The sequence below is a fragment of the Chenopodium album genome, chromosome 7 (assembly GCF_948465745.1).
Source record: "Chenopodium album chromosome 7, dcCheAlbu1.1, whole genome shotgun sequence".
NCBI lineage: Eukaryota > Viridiplantae > Streptophyta > Magnoliopsida > Caryophyllales > Amaranthaceae > Chenopodium > Chenopodium album.
This window is the reverse complement of record NC_137840.1, coordinates 25,125,040-25,142,405: the sequence shown is the minus strand read 5'-3', so window position 1 is coordinate 25,142,405 and position 17,366 is coordinate 25,125,040. Positions and strand designations below refer to the sequence as shown.

General features: G+C 35.4%; 1 protein-coding gene across 1 annotated transcript; it reads right to left on the bottom strand.

The window, feature by feature from the left end:
* Nucleotides 1-5,057: 5,057 nt before the first annotated feature.
* Nucleotides 5,058-13,701, bottom strand: LOC145638965 (NADH dehydrogenase [ubiquinone] iron-sulfur protein 4, mitochondrial-like). The gene is made up of 5 exons (XM_081690048.1): nucleotides 13,432-13,701; nucleotides 9,043-9,131; nucleotides 8,374-8,503; nucleotides 6,279-6,308; nucleotides 5,058-5,366 (listed from the first exon to the last, which is right to left on the bottom strand). Exons 1-5 carry the CDS (start codon nucleotides 13,594-13,596, stop codon nucleotides 5,310-5,312), a joined length of 471 nt encoding a protein of 156 aa, XP_081546174.1. The 5' UTR covers nucleotides 13,597-13,701; the 3' UTR covers nucleotides 5,058-5,309.
* Between the last annotated feature and the right edge of the window lie 3,665 nt (nucleotides 13,702-17,366).

The window sequence follows — 17,366 nt, the reverse complement described above, 5'->3', positions numbered from 1 at the left end:
AGATATTTCTCAAATTTCCTACGTGTAAATCCTATGTTTTAACTTATTACGGATGGTCTTTTCAATGAGATCTTTTTTATGCATATGACAATAATGTTAATCAAAATTACGCACATGAAATACTTAGAACGTTTCGAGTCTCATCCATTCACTCTAAATCATTGCCGAAACAAATTCAGGAATTAAAATAGAATTCCTCCCCAGTGGAGTCGCCAAAAACTATAGGGAATATTTCAAGCGTTAATCCCCTAGCTTGAACCCCACTGTGATCATACACTAAAGTACGGTGGCGTCCAAAGGGAAAGAAGATAGAGCAAAAGAGTCGCCAACAAGATTTTTAGGAACTTGTAAACCGTTCACGAGGTGAATGTTATACCCCTTAACGATCCAAGAGATCGTCAACTCCATAAGGTCTTGAACCAAATAGGGTTCGGGGATGAAGGTACAAATCCAACCTAAAAGAGATTGAACCTTCCCTGATAATAGGCCTCTACTTTATTCTGATCGTATTCATGTGCGCTTTCTGACTAACATACAATCAATAGGTTTGACCCTAAACCTATTTATCTATGTTGGTTGAATATTAATGCACAAATAAATCTATTATTGGCGATCACTTGAATTATAATCAAATTAACCCTAAACAAGATTATTAAATTATCTTATTAAGCATGATTACAAGTACAAATTCCCTTTAAACATACATAAAGGTGTGATCAGGCAATAACAATAAATATCAAGCAACATAATAATAATAATCAATAATAATAATAATCATATCTTTAACCCTAACATGATACTAACAATCATAAATATTAGGAAGAACATAGGAAGCATCGTACTTTCAATCATACTTAATATTAAAGTTACCCTAGACATGATACTAGGAATCATAATAACAATCTAAGCATGATAACATCAATAAAAACCATTAAAATACTTACTTTGATGCCTCGTACCTCTTTCTAATAACAAAATACACACGTTAGTAACTTTAAGGAAAATAATAATCAAAACAATTAAATTAAATAATAATTGAAATAGAGATTTGGGACCAAACCCTCATAAATTAAACCTTTCACGTCTAGGGCGAAGGCAACTTCAAATATGGCTAGGTGTATCTAGATCTAATGAATGCGGAATTTTGTATTTGAGAAAAGCTAGTTTAGAAAAAAAAAGAGAGAAAAAAAGAATTGATGAGAGTTGATGATTGTTGATTAGAATTGGTGATAATTCGTGAATGTAGGTGAAACCTGGTGAAAATAAGAATGGATGAGAATTGATGATTGTTGATGATAATTGGTTATTGTTGATGAAAACTGGTTATCGAAAACGGAGTTTTTAACACGTTATTTATAGAGAAAATCAGCCAAAAAGATAAAATATCAAAACAGAGTTCTGGCGCACATAAAACTGGATTGGCGCCAACGCTGGCAATTGGCGCCAGACGCTAACATTAGCGCCAGGCGCCAAGCGTAGCGCCATGCGCTACAGCTGGCGTTTGGCGCTGATCTGGAAATTCGCGCATTTTCTTAAAATCAGATAAAAATTGCCGTACAGGAGGATAAAATCGTATTTTTCCTTAAAAATGCTCTTTGGTTTTAATTAAAACTATGAACAGCCAACAAAAGTCAATTTATCAATGCTAATTGAATTAGGAATGAAAAGAACCTTCTAGAAGAATCTAGAAGACGAAAACCATTCCTAATTGCATTAGGAATGATAAATCCATATTAGGCCCTCCCCTAGATCATTGGGCCGCATATAAGGCTCAAACCGGGCCCAGTTTAGTAAATTGGTCATAACTTCCTCAACATTCATCGGAATTGGGCTTATAATATATCGTTGGAAAGCTCTTGTCAAGCCCCATCCAACTACACTACTATTGGACCCATATCATGGACCAACCAAACTGGATTGACTATTTTCTTAAAATAAGTTTTTAAAAACAGTGAGAAAAGAAAAGAAATTAAAACTATTCGCAACACTAGACTTTCCACACTTTCACTTCATTCGATTATGATTCGACGCGAAAGGTACTCATCACCGGGTTTGGTTTTTGGGGAGACACAAATGGGTGTCTACACTTGCCAATAATCAAAATATCAAATATTCTTAATTATGTTAAGTGGATAAATCAATTAATTAGGAAATCCTAGAATATAAATCATATTTAATAAACTGAAATCCTAACGTATCCAAAAAATTAAGCTAACCAACTAATTTTAATTAGATTAAAAAATCAAATTATGTAATTATCTTATAATCAAGTCAAACAACCTTAATTGAAATTGCTCAAAATCCTCCTAAATCAGTTTTTCCAATGTTATCAAAAATAAAATCAGAATTAATTAATTAAAACAATTTTTTTTTAAAAAAAACAAAAACAGAGGACTACCGTGACTGAACACTCTGCCCAGCCACGTCACAACAACCAGGCCGGAGCCCAGCCACTGCAGCAATTGACCGCTGCAGCCAGGCAGTCGCCCAGCCACAGCAGCGCTGGCTGGCGCACCAGGCAGCAGCCCAGCACACCAACCAGTAGGTGCAGTGGTTGGAACCGTGCAACAGTTGCATGTTTTAGCCACTGCCTCTCCCCTGAACCCCGCACTTGCTGCCCTCCGCCCCTGACGACCACCGGAGCAGCCATCGTGGCCCACCATTAGGTGGTTCTGCCACCTAGACGTGGCTGCTCCCACTCAACCTATCAATTTCATTTTTTTTTTAGTAAAATTAATTTTACAACTCTTGCAAAATTAACTTGGGATCTAATTACATTTAAACATAAACTCCTTTATGATTAATTTCAAAAAAATTAATCTAAAATCTCCATTTTAATTAATTTAAGACTTTTCATATAGAATAATTCCCAATTCATATAGAATAATTCCCAATTCATATAAATCTAATTTTACATGAATTAATACCATATCTAAACCAATTATAAATATGAAAAATAGATTATATTATATGAATTTAACTATTAAAAACGAAAATTAGGGTTCATAACCATTAAAATTCGAAATTAGGGCTTTTTGGGTTCTTAAAAAAATTAGGGTTAGAGGCTATTTGAGCAATTAAATTCACAATTTAATCAATTCCAATCAATTAAAATCATATTTTAATAAGGTTATTTAATCCATAATTCAATTCCTCCCCTTAATTGAATTAAAATTAGTCTAATTCACACATTAAAATAATCATATTATCGTGACCAGTAAATTATATGCAAGGGGCTAACTGATACCATTGTAGGGATTTTAGGTTCTCTAAGCGGAATTTCATGAATCTCATTCATACGCACCTAAACAGGATCTCATGCATATACAAATAAAGGATCACATAATAGTTTAGAATTAACCTTTGAAGCGTGAATCCTCTTAGCAATCTTCTTCTCTAGCGGAGATAAAGAGCCTCAAATGCGACTCTTCTATTTGGTCCACCGGGTTGAATCAACACTCCACCAATGCTAGTTGGACAGGAAAAACCTTTCACCTTTCTTGGAGTAGAGAGCCGATTTTAAAGAGAAAATACGGAGATGAAAACTTACGTTGTTTTCAGAAAACGAAATACTGTATTTTTATTTTCCCTAAACACTAATTAATATATAATCACATTATCATTAATTAGGTTAGGGTTTTGCTCTCCCCTTTCCCTCCTTGGCCGGTCACCCTAAGGCCCACTTTGGGCTTCGGGTTCCTTTATTGATCCAAACCTAATGTGTGACCTTGTAGGATCCATAAAGGCGGGCTTTGGGTTTGTTACTTACTAACTCGAAGTTCTATAGCATTCTCTAGCAAGACGAATAAACGACCCAAATAAACGAACTACTATCTCCATAATACGATTCATAATTATACTTAGTAATTGCACTCTAGAGACAAGGACACATTTCCTTCATCTATGGAGTGACACTTGTCGGAAAATTAGAGTGTCATTGTCTCAGGTCTGGCTAAAAGTTTAGCTTTATATATTAGTTATTAGTTTTGTGTCCAGGCGATGCCTGAATGGCTGAATTAACCTAATTAAATGTTTTAGCTTCAATGTTAAATACGACGATATAATCCCTTTTGATAATGTAAAATATTTAGACATACAATATCATATCGCTTATTTATATAATAGTTTACTTTTTTTTATAATTTTATTTGTAAATAAATATTTATGTTATTATTAACTTAAAATTTTCTATTATACTTAAACTATTTGTAATGATTTGAAGTATTATTACCAAACTAAATTATTTTTACTGATTAAAACTTATTTTTACCGATATTTTATTCTTTTTTAAATATATAAATGGATCTCATTTTAAAGAAATTTTTAAAACGAATATTATGATGGAAATAGTACTGAGTTATAAGAGTTTTAATTAAAAAATCTGATTAATTTTGTTTATATGAAATATTAGAAGTATATCTATAATAAAACACTATACAACGTTTTTATCTAAAAAAAATTGTCCAAAATTCGCTACTTAGCATCCTACATAACAATATCTATTTTTCACCTATCTGGCTCAACACTTGGCGAAAAACTGCAATGCTAAGCTTTATTGTCTCGTGACTTGGTTACAAGACCGACTTTATATTTTAGTGATATGTTATGATAATAATAATAATAATAATAATAATAATAATAATAATAATAATAATAATAATAATAATAATAATAATAATAATAATAATAGAATATTGAATACTATAAACTACTCATTTTTTTTTTTTATTTCAAAAATAAAAATGAAAAAATAAACTACTCATTTAAGAGATAACATTACACTAGATGGTAGACACTAGACACAACCCAACCCGAACATAATAACATAACATGAAATGACGCGACCCAAATAATTGCGAAAGCATGAGGTTAATATTCTTCCACTTCTTTTTTTTAGCTCCAGAAGTTTTCAATGGATACCCTATAATGTATATACCGTCCCACCATCGGCTTCAACTCCTTATTTTATTCGAAAATCAATGCCAATTGGAAAGGAACATTAGAAAGCACAGATAATACCATAATACTCCGTAACTTAATAAATACTGTATATGATATGAATAAACTATTAGCCTCATACAAGTGATAAGTTGTACAACTAGTTCAAAGACAAGTATATTTCATGGCTCTTGAAAATTCTACGAAGTTTCAACTGAACAGTACAAGAAATTGGCAGTGTTCTTCTGCCGTAGCACTATGCAAATGCCAATGGGTGGTGCATAACAATTATTATCCAGCAAAAGAAAGGAAAATGCACAATCGACGAACAACGAATTAAAGCATTTCATCCTTAAAACAACGAAAGAAGTCTAGCTTTCCTGGATCGGAGGACCCTTCCACTTGAAATTGTCTGCGTATGCTTTAGGCTGCAATAAGGGCGCAGAACAAAATTAGGACTACTCATGCCAATGATGACAGGAAATTTCAATAAGAATGATATATTCCTTCAGTAGTTATGAACACTAAACACATGGAAGTAAATTTAACAAAAATACCGACCATTTCATTCTCTATACAATCACAACTTATATAGAAGTTTGAAGGGGTTAAACTGAGCTATCAGCACCACACTTGAGAAAGGTTCAATCAAAATACCATAATTGGCTATCTAAATCAAGTTTAAGAATTCCAATGCATTTAAAGACCAAAGGAAGCTAAAGCACGCCATGTTGTCATCCTATCTATCTACTATTCACGTGGGAAGCTGGGAAGAATAGAGGCAACATTAACAAAGAAGGTAAGGCATAGATTTGTGGTCTACTTTTCAAACTTTAAGATGCAGATCTGCCTCCAGAGTCAAAATAACAGTTAATAAATTAAACAGAGATGATTCAATAATTAAGGTTAAGCTGGAAAGAAGAATCTGCCTCCAACAAGAATACAAGATCACATGGCCGAAATCATTTTTGGTAGGACGCCCCATTGTCCCCAATTCCCCATGCACTCCCAGGATCTAGGGGTGCTTTGTAATTTCTAGTTTCACTATAGAACCTTCATGTCTTTCAATCCCCATTCCCTCCCCCCCCCCTCACGACATATATGTAGGCCTAAAATGAGAGAAAGAGGTAAAAAAGATTTCAAAACCAGTTCCATGATGCTCCAATATTTGAATAGAAATCGCAGCACTCTCAGAAAGTCTTCACGTAAAAATCATAAATCTTGGTTGATTATATGATTAGTTGATAAATTGATTAGTTAAAGACAGACTTTATCAAGGAAAAGAATGGAATGCAAACTCTGGAAATTAAAAAAGCTGTAAATGAGATTAACAAGCTCACCTTCAGAAGTGGTGTGTGACGCTTTTTTACCTGCACAGAAAAGTTCAACCAGTATTACCCAGAGGCAGAGAAAGATTAAGAGAAAAGGAAAATTGAAACAGGGGAGGGGGAAAAAATAAAAAGAACATGCACTCCTCAAGGCCAACTATATTGTATTCAAAGATGGACACAGTATGCCAAACATGTCACTATTTGATAGACTATATAATAATATCTCAGCCAGCCCAAAGAAGTAAAACAATAACACATTTCTAATGTAACAATGGCATGAACATACAACTTTTCCAGCAGAGTAGAATTTGTCAATTTCACCTTGGCAGCAAAAAAGATTCAGAAAGTTGAACAGAAATGAGGATCACATATCGTAGCCAAATCCATAAATTGTACATGAGCACAAATAATATATGTAGTAACACAAATAATATAACCTGAAATAGAAGACCTATAACAAATTCAATCTATAACTACAATCCTTCTACAAATTATGTTACAGACTCCACTATGCGATAAGCATGATCTAAAGCCCCAAGTATACATCACAATTTCCAATTAATTGATGACTGAATTTAGTTATTTAACCTTTTTAAGCAGGTCCACAAGAAAGGGATAGGGAATTGTCCTTTATAGTGTTTAGTTCACCTTTTTTTTTTTAATTTATTTTTCCTTTTTGCCTTTATAAGAATGAAGTAAACACAAATGCCTAAAGGTTTAAAGTCTTTACCAAAATGAAATAATTGACTCTAGGAAAATTTCAATCTACATTTCTATAAAAAAAATTGATCAAATGGTGTTGTAAACTATGACTAAAGCATATACTTCTCCCAAACAAATTTAATTGTTTCTACCTGTCCAAAGATACAAGCATTCCTGCGACAATCTTATATTCCTTGACTTCTTGTCTTTCCAAGAAACTCATGTTTTAAAGGTACACCCCCCAAAATAGTAAGTTTCATACATACTTCAAAAACTATTCAACAGGCAGTAACCATAAACACAATTATTAACAGTTGACTTTCACCAATACCCTAGCCCCCCTAGAACATTTATTTAAGGGGACTTAAAATCGAATATCTAATGCTAATGAAAAGAGAAGTTAATCATAAGAATTAAAACTAAGTCCTTAAGTCCAATGCATTTAACATTTGCTTTACCTCCAACAAACTAAATATGTATGTAAGCTCCCAAAAAAAAACATGAAATAAATAACTCCAATTATCATGTGTAACTATTGAGACATCATCACCTAGGGAATGATTATGGTCTGTTGAAGACTTGGAAGTCCTAAAATAAGTACTGTGTCATGATGTGTAAACCAAGTGGACTGATCAATGACCATAAAGTTCAGCTTGCCTTAGCCTCATAAATCCCATCATTTCATTACTTCCTGTTATGATTTATCTTGCTTTCATTTAATAGATCAACTAATCCACTAAAACCACGGGTCTGAAAGTTTAAGTCATTTTTGGAAATTTGCTTACTCACTTTTCTCAAATAACAGCTTACAAAAGTTGGCAAGTCAGAGCAAATTTTGCTGATTATAACCTAGTGTGAAGCTACTTGGTTAACATACTACATGTATAAGTTTAACTAAAAGAACCTCAAGAGAAGAGAAGAGAAGAGAAATAAATAACGGCATATTTAAATTAATACATACTGCAGGCCTGATGTGTACACCTAATTTTCACTAATTTCAAGAAAAGAAATGTTTAAATAAGATAAATTTAGAAAAAATAAGTCATAATAAGTTGTGATAAGGGTTGATAAGAACTAAGTTTAATTTAGAACTAAAAGAAGTTCTAATAAGGTCTAATCAGTTTCAATAAATTGATAAGAGCACACCCTACATGTATAACTTAAAATAAAAGAGCATCAAGAGAAGAGACATGGATAACAACACAATTTTAAAATCAAATAATAGCATACATACGTTACAGAGAAATTTATTTATCTTGTATAAATAGCACACATCATCTGAGATTTTTTTTATTTGAGGGATTCACCCATTGTGAAGTACAACTTATGTTTAAAGAAGCAAAAAGAAGCATGAGTAAATGGATGGACAAAGACAGTTTACATATATTAATACAAAACACACCTCATATTGCCATCCATGTCTCTCAGCAAAGGCTTTTGCATCTTCTTCACTGTTGAAAGTCAGTGCTGATTCACCAACATTGGCATAAGGGTCTCCAGTGGATGTCCATCCCATCAATGGATTCTCCCACCTTAAGGATATTACAAAGACAAAGATAATGTTCAATAAAAAAGATGCGAGGAAGTAAGATAACTACGCAACTAACTACACAATAGACACAATACCATCCATCAGAGTAACTCAGACTGTACATGCAAAAAGTCTTTGGGTCCCTAAAAAATCATCATAATTCAACATACAGCAAAAATCCTTAACTTTAGAATGAATACCTCTCATGGCTCTCAATATCACAGAAGTTCACTCTCTAAGACCCAAACCAGGCGTAGAAGACCTTTAAGGTTGTATCCAGACACTATACACTATACGCTTAATGTCACTAGAAATAAAAAACCCAGTAGCAAAGAACCTTTTAAGTTATACCATCACTATGATTCTTTCACACTATGTACCATATTTTCTGGAACATACACAGTATACTAGATTGACTAGACTTTTGTTTACAAGCTTAACATATCAAAAAAGTAAATTATAATCCCATTGTGACACTGCAAAATTCAAAATTGACTACTGAATAACTATTTATCAGAGAATTATAGCCTAGTGACCTACTTTTGTGTCGAAAGGAAGTTGATCTTCCACTTCCCAACTTTGCCAGCACCTTGCTGTGTTGCAACGCGAGCAGGTGAGTAAATCACAACCTGCGCTCATAATTTACAATGATTAAGGAAGAATTAACGTAACACAGAGGAAAATGTTAACTTTCAAACAAGTCCGTGGTTACAACAAGCACAACATGGGGAAAAACAAGATTATAACTAAGGATAAGCAATAGAATATATAGGTTCAAATCCATTAAATGGACAGATGCAACTAAAGGCACCAAAACCCAATAGCATGCTGCTTTCTAATCACCAGTGAGCTTTAATTATATTAGATAGCTGCCAAAGAGCAGATACTATATTGGAAATACAGAAGGTTTATCATCAAATAGCAAAGCGACAATTAAGTTAGTTTCATCAGATAACAAGCCAAACTATAGTAATATATGAAATACCATATGTATCTGCTAACACCAACAATCATAATCTGAAATTCAATTTGGTTTTGATCAATTAATGACATATATGACAAATCACAAACTAATAGTGTCTAGCCATTTCTTGCTTAGGTTATGAGAAAGGAGCAGAATTGTCACCTAAACAGCTAAGCTGCAACAAGATCTAGTCAACCTGCTCTATCACCAGCATTGCTGGAACATAGAGATCTATAAGTTGCAAGCATGGGCCAAATGCATTGTCCAACAAAGATGAGTCACATCCCATATCCATATATAACATGCAGGATAAAATTGATGGCAGATTCTGCTGAAACCAGCTAAAATAGTAAATACACAAAGTACACATGTTTAAAAAGGAAATGATGTAAGGTACAGTGCATTTCCAAGCAACTTTTAACACAAAAAAACACAGCAGCGCCACATCAAAATTACACATTGCAAAAAATTATAACAGACTCCCTATTATTCACACATACTCGAGGAGGAAGCCAGCAACAATCAATAATTAACCACAACTCGCAAGTTGTTAAATCAGTTGTTAGGTGGTTACCGAAAATTCAGGGGATTCTGTGATGATGGAGAGTAAGCAACAAGGAGAAGGAGTATTAATAGGGGAAGGCTTGTAATAATAAGTAAAAATTGGAGAAAGTATTGAGTGAAACACAATCCGGAGGAATCATACCCTTAAAGTCTGATATTAATAGCTTGAATTTCTTAATTCCTATGATTACAGCCCAAGCCAACCCTTATAATCTTGTTTTCTGTCTTAATTTCCTAATGAGGGTATTAGTTTCTAAATAATCACAAAAAACCAAAACAGAACCTGAGTCGTAGCAAACATCCAAATAATCCATGCTTTCTCCACTTACGCCTCAGCAGCATATATGATTTATCTAAGGTTGAAAACAACATCTTCATCTAGACTCACACTTTTCTTCAAAATTCAACCTTAAGTGAATATATCCATATTGTACTTAGGGGTCATTTAGTTCATTAGGGAAGTGAAAATTCCCATGAAATTTCAATTTGTAGGAATTGAATTCCTTTGTCAAAATCATGGGAATTCATCAAATTTGTTAGGTTGAAAATGGAGGAAGTAAATTCCCATAGGAATTGTAACTTACCAAGGGGTGGTCGGGTAAGTTAATTCCCATGTTTAAAGGTAAGTCAAAATTCCCATGAATTATCTTTGCCCCCATTTTTACTTTTTATTTTTTTTTTGTGTCAACAAGTCTAAAATGAAATTCATGGGAATTCTGAATGCCCATAAGAAATTAAGCCAACCAAACAACACCTTAGAAGATAAAACTAGTATAGGTATGATATAACATGAACAATCTGCTATTGACGAAAGACAACATATCCCTTAGCTTTTTTATCTATAAGGTGCTAATTAGTTGCCCTTAAGTTCCATAGACACTCAAATTTCCCATGAATTTCTTTTTGTCCATGTTGTGTTTGTTGACATCAATGTATAAAAAAGCTCAAGGCGCACTAAAGAAAGATGGGTCCTGCAGCGCCTACGTGCGCCTCTTTGAAGTGAGGCGCACTATATGAACAATTAAGAATTTTGGCTGATATTTGCTTCAAGTGTGCCGCATATGCGCCTAACTAGCACCTAACCACACACGCCTCGCCCCGACCAAGTTAAACGCTTACCCCGTAGTGCCATGCGCCCGCTATTTCAAACACTAGTGACACTAAAAGGCAGAAATGGAAGTTACAATTCATGGGAACATATTCATCCACCCCACCCTTGGTCATTATTCACTATTTCACTATTCCTAGGACTTACAATTTCCCACATAACAACCAAACACATAAGTGTAATTCCTAGGAATGGAGATTCCTATGCAAAGTTAATTCCCAAACCAACCAAAAAGTCCTAAGACGTCAAAAGCTTCTTCAAACAAGGCACCACTTTTACCATGCCCAAGTAAAAGGACCATAGTAGCTTTCAAGAAATCCATAAATGTTAACCAATTCTTCCAAGTACAAAAAATGAGAGTAACACAATCCCATGATAATTTTGGGTCACCATTAAATTGTGGTCTTCAAGAACAACAAACTTAGGCCCTGTTCACCTTATCTCCACTTATTACAGGTTTGATAAGTACAGATAAGGGTTAATAAGTTCAGATAAGTTAGATAAGAAAAGTTCAGGAAATATAAGTTCAGATAAGATGTGCTAAAGGTTAACCAGAGCTATCCAAGTTTAATTTATAACTAAAATAAGTTCTAATAAGGGTTAATAAGTTCAAATAAGTTTGGATAAGTTAAGATAAGATTAGAAGTTCAGATAAGTAAAAATCCAGTGAATAAAACGCACCCTTACACCTCCTTGACAAGCATTAAAATGGCAAACTTCATAATTCAAAACCACATACCAAAAGTCAAAACCCCAAACATTCCTCACTTCACAACCATTATACAAAAAGGTATGTTTATCTACTCATTTATTCAATAGGAGATTTAATATTGCTAACTAGAGCACTCCAAATTAGAAAAATCTCTTAGGGCATGCCTTGAACGGGTATTTAGGGGGGGGGGGGAGTAATGATAAAATGATTTTAACTTTTTTAAAAGATTGGATTTAAGTAACTAGTTGGTGGGGTATTAGTAATAGTTACCAATACCCCCCTCCCCCCCCAAATAAAGTAATTATTCCCTTGAATATTAGCTCTCATCTCTGCTATACTCTCCCTTCTCTTCAACTTTTTTCTTTTTCCTTCACCTCCGTATCTCTCGCTCCCCCCACCCAATATCCAATACAGAAGCATTTTCTGCTACCAAAGGCATCCAATGGGAATGACAAGCTGACCGATTTGGGCTTATATAAACAATGATCTGAAACTGGATCCATTAATTGATGATTTTATTTGAAAGAAAGTACAGGGCTTAGGGTTTCTGATCCTTCCAGAAGGGCGATGCATGTTTATGGCCAAAAGTTGGTTGTCTTGTAACAAAGATCGAAAGTAGTTTGTCCTAAGCCAAGATTGTTACAAATCCATAGAAAAGAAAATATTACTCCCGGTCTGGAATAGGTGTAAAGGGAAGGGAAAATATAATGGAAAAATAATTTTGACTTTTTTTTAGTCAATTTTTGGAGTAACTGGTTATTAGGGTTAGCTTGTTCCCTTAAAACTAGGGTTAATAGTTACCCACATACCCCCTAGTGTGATTATTCCCCCACAAATATAACTCTCTTCTCTCTAATTCTCTATTATACCCTCCATTCTCCCTGCTACGTTTCACTTCCACCATCTCGATACGCGTCCTCTCAACAGAAAAAGCTAGACGACAACACAACTACTCCACGGAAACATACAGCGGCTGCCAAAGCCAACGGAGTTGAGAAGCCTTTCCGTTCCACAATAATCAATAGCAATGATCTCAAATTGGAGTCATCAATTGAAGAGATAGATGAACGAAAATTAAACGCTGTTAAAGCTTCCAGAATTGTGATGCCCAAGGTGGTGTCCATTTGACCTCTGTCAAGGTGGCTGTTGGGATTCCACGGATGCCCTTAGGAGTACCTACAATGGTGTATAATGGGAATCGTACTTCTCTAACTTTAACCATAGCTCAGTCCTCAATAGCAAATTGCTGTTTTATCATGATCAATTAACCTAACCTTCCATCAAAATCAATACACGTTGAACAGCAAACTCAGCATTCGGAACCACATACTAAACCCGATAACATTCCTTTAATTCTCATCATCAATGACAAAAGAATATGCATCTCCATTGATTCTAATCATTTTAATCCAAAATCACTAATTTTCAACCAAAAAACAATATGACAACCTTCTAACAATGTCACAAAATACCAAATTCTAACCATAACCTTAAATAACAATCAATACGAGCATAAAACAGTTCAAAACGAATAATAATTGACGAATTAATAAAATAAAATAAAAACGCAAAAAATCATACTCGACGACGAAGGTGTTCTTCGGGGATTCCAGCGACGACGCCGATCTCACCAGGGCGAGATTCGACTAAAGCATCGGCTTGAGATGAGAAGGACTTAGTTGAAATGAGCGCAGATCGGCTAAGATGAGTTAGTCTGAGACCAGCTCTTTGTAGAGAGGTCGCCATTGTTGTACCTTCTTCCTTCAACTTCTTTCTCTCTCTAACAATGAAAACAATGGAGAACGAATCGGTTTTTTTTTTTTTTTTTCGGGAAAGTCCAATTTGACAAGATTGTTAGCCCATTTTGTAGAGGCTTTAAATGGGGGTTATATTTTTTTTGAGAAAATTGTGAAAAATGATCTAAGTGGTCGACTCTTTGAAAAAAGACCTTTTAAGTGAAAACTTGTGAAAAATGACCTTTGAAGTTGTATTTTGTTTATATGGGGTACTTGGGCGAGCTTGCGACCTTACGTGGTGGTCAATGTCGAAGCTCCGACGTTGACTATCACGTGTTAGTCACGTGACTTTTTGTTTTTTTAAAAAAAAAACCAAATTTCCCTCCTTTCCCGATTTGTTCTCCATTGTTTTCATTGTTAGGTCGAGAAAGGAGGGAAATTTGGGGATTTTTTTGTTTAAAATAAAAAATCGCGTGAATAACACGTGATAGTCAACGCCGGAGCTCCAACATTGACCACCACGAAAGGTCTCCCAAATACCCCATACAAACAAAATGCAACTTAAAAGGTCATTTTTCATAAGTTTTAACTTAAAAGTTCCTTTTTTAAAAAGTCGACCATTTAAAAGGTCCTTTTTCACAATTTTCTCTATTTTTTTAGATCATCTCCAATGGTGAGAGTTAAATTTGACTATTGAAATACAAAATGAGTTGTTTTTTTTTTTTTTTTTTTTTTTAACTCTAATGGTGATACCATACTCACTTCTCAATTTAGCAACTCATGTGAAGTCTAATTTCCCAATGATGAGACTCTCTAAAATATACAAATATCAATTTATGGCTCACCAAATCTATTTCTTTTTTATTATCAAATATTATAAGATTAAAAAAAAAAGGTAAAACTTAAATAAATTACAAAATATATTAGAATATTGACAATGGGCCCACATCTTTGTCAAATGAGAATCAAAGTTGAGTATCTAAACTTTAAAGTTGCTAATTTTAGATACCAACTTATTGGTATACATTGTAAAAAATACTCTCTCTCCTAAAAATACTCACTTGAGTCTCACCATTAGAGACAGTCTTATATTGGGCTGCTTTAATAATACTTAGACAATTAGTATTAGACTATTAGCTAGTCTTGTCACCAGCCAGGTGGCTGGTTTAGGTTTCGATTTGGGTTCCAAGAATTTAAACAGCACACTCTATTATGCTCACCCTTATACTTGCCTTTGAACATGCTTTGGGAGGTATAGCCTTTGTTGACTTTGAATCTCCATATTCGTTGAGTCAGGGGAAAGAATGAGAGATCAGAGAACACATAGATATTGACATCATACACAAGTACTCGAGCTTAAAGGAAACTTAATGTCTCACATAAAGGTAAAAGGGGAAGCAAATAAAGTGACTCAATGACAGGCTAAAGTCGCATCACCCAATCAAAAGTAATTCCTAAATCCTCTAACTAATGCAGATAGGGAAGAAGGGTCGAATCCACAGGGAAACTGGTCTTTCTATTCCTAATTAATTAAAGCAATCTAAATTATTAAGTAACAAAATAATATTATGGTGAAAGGAAACTAAACTATGGAGAGTAAAAATAGAAAAGAATAAGAATAGAGAAAATCAATGAATAAAAGACCCAGGGCATAGGTTCACCAATAAACAATATTCCAGGGTAAAACATAACAATCAATCATCAATGCATAAATTAATCAGATCATAAAGGGCTTTCGCTACGTATTACAATCACATAATTAATTTACCGGTATTAAATCTCATATCTCGAATCTCGACATAACCATTTATAAATTAATTCGCCTATTGAAACTAGACCTAAACATCGATTCTCATCTCTCGAATCTCGAATCAATATTGTCAAACTCAGGCATAAAAGATCAGGCCTAATCTAGTCACAGAGCATTAAATCAATCAATAGAAAATTAATCTAGCATTGATAATCAACAACAATTAATTACCCCTTCATATTATTTATGGATTCCCATAAACCCTAGAAAGGAAACTACTCAGACATAATTAAATATAAACTAAACAAAACAATTAAAGGAGACATGATGAAAGAAATAAAGTAAATAACTGAGATTAAAGTAAAAGAAATCGTTACCAAAATAATCTAAATTAAGGAGTTGAATTAAGAACAAAGTTGTAGAGAGAGAAACTAATCTAAAGCTAAGTAGAGAGAGAAAGTCTAAGAAAAGAAGTAAACCCAAAAATGTTTTGGGTGTTTTTGTCCCTCGGGAGAGTTACAACACGAAGACTGATCCGGGAAGAGTTGAACCTGCAAAACAAACAGAGACACCTGTTGGGTGGTGCTCCGCCTCCGACGCACAAGTTAATAACTTGAAACGGGATAAAGTGAATGGAAATTTAGGTGAGTATCTGCTCGGATTCCAAGCTCAGGTGTTTCTCTGATGTAAGAGAATGCAGTTGTAATCAATCGTCAAAACGTGTCCTCAAAATGAGGGACATCTCCCTATTTATAGGGTCATTGGGAATTGCCCCTGATTAGGTCACTGAACCCTAATCATTGGTGGGCTGCGCCGTATTCCGGCTTTCTCGGGATTTGGGCCTGAAGGCCGCCTTTTCCCTTTTATCTCAGGAATGACACGTGTCAAACAGGGATTGGTCCATTTTGGACCAATCTGAGGCTGACACGTGTCACCCTTTGATTGGGCCACGTGGCAGGGTAAAAATACCCTAAACATTTGCCCCTCACAGATGTGACGTGGCATGCCACGTGGCATCTGTGACACATGCCACTCTCCGGTTGGCGGTAATTTTACAGTTACAGAGTAACCGTTCACCTTCCAGGTAAATTACGGAAATGCCCCCGTATTTACCCCATATATATAGCCGTTTTACCCTCATAATTTTGTACGTTTTACAAAAATTTTCTAGAGAGGAAAACTTTGAGAGAGCAGAAGTCATCCGTTTGAATCAGGCGCAAGCAAGAAACTTTTGTTCTTCCGCAACCCAGCCGGACCCGCCCTCCTTCAGATACCACATACAAAGGTACCGTCTCTGTCTCTCTCAGCTCTTTTCTTTTTTCACCGCCTGTACATATTTCTTGCAATAAATGGATGCATCACCAACACACACGGCACAACCTAGGTTAGAGTCCAGCCGGTCACCGGGGACGGCTGAGTCTAGGACTGGGAGTGCCGGCTCGGGGTGTTGGGACCACCCTTTGCCATGGATTCCGACTAGTTATGTGTCTGTGCAGGACACCATGGCTCGGACAATGCAGACGACCAATAATCCAAATTACAGAGGCGAAGGCTCAGGCGGCCAAACGCCTGAGGGAGACACGTCTGATTAGGGAGATCAGACGACTCTGGAGAGATCCCCTCCGCGCGCCCCTTCGACCCCCGCTGACTCTTTCCTAGAGGAGTGTGACCAAGGCGGCGACGATGCCGCCTCTGCCCCCATGGACCAAAGTGAGGGGGAGACGGAGAGTGACAGCTCCGCCTCTACCTCCGAGAGCAGCGATGACTTGCCCCCTCTTCCGGATAGCGAGGAGGAAGAAAGGAAAAAGTGGAGTGAGAAGGACGATCCCTTCAGCATCCACGTCTCCTCCAAGGACCGGATCCAGATGGGGGAGAACTTAGAGAATTTTAAGAAAATGCACCCGCTAGGAGACGGGTATAAGATCCGGGTGCCGCCTGAACTTGGCATTGCACCATCGCCTGGGGGGATGATCAACAGAACGCCAACAGTTATTTTGGCTGTTACGAGGCGGCGTTCAAAGCCGGCCTTC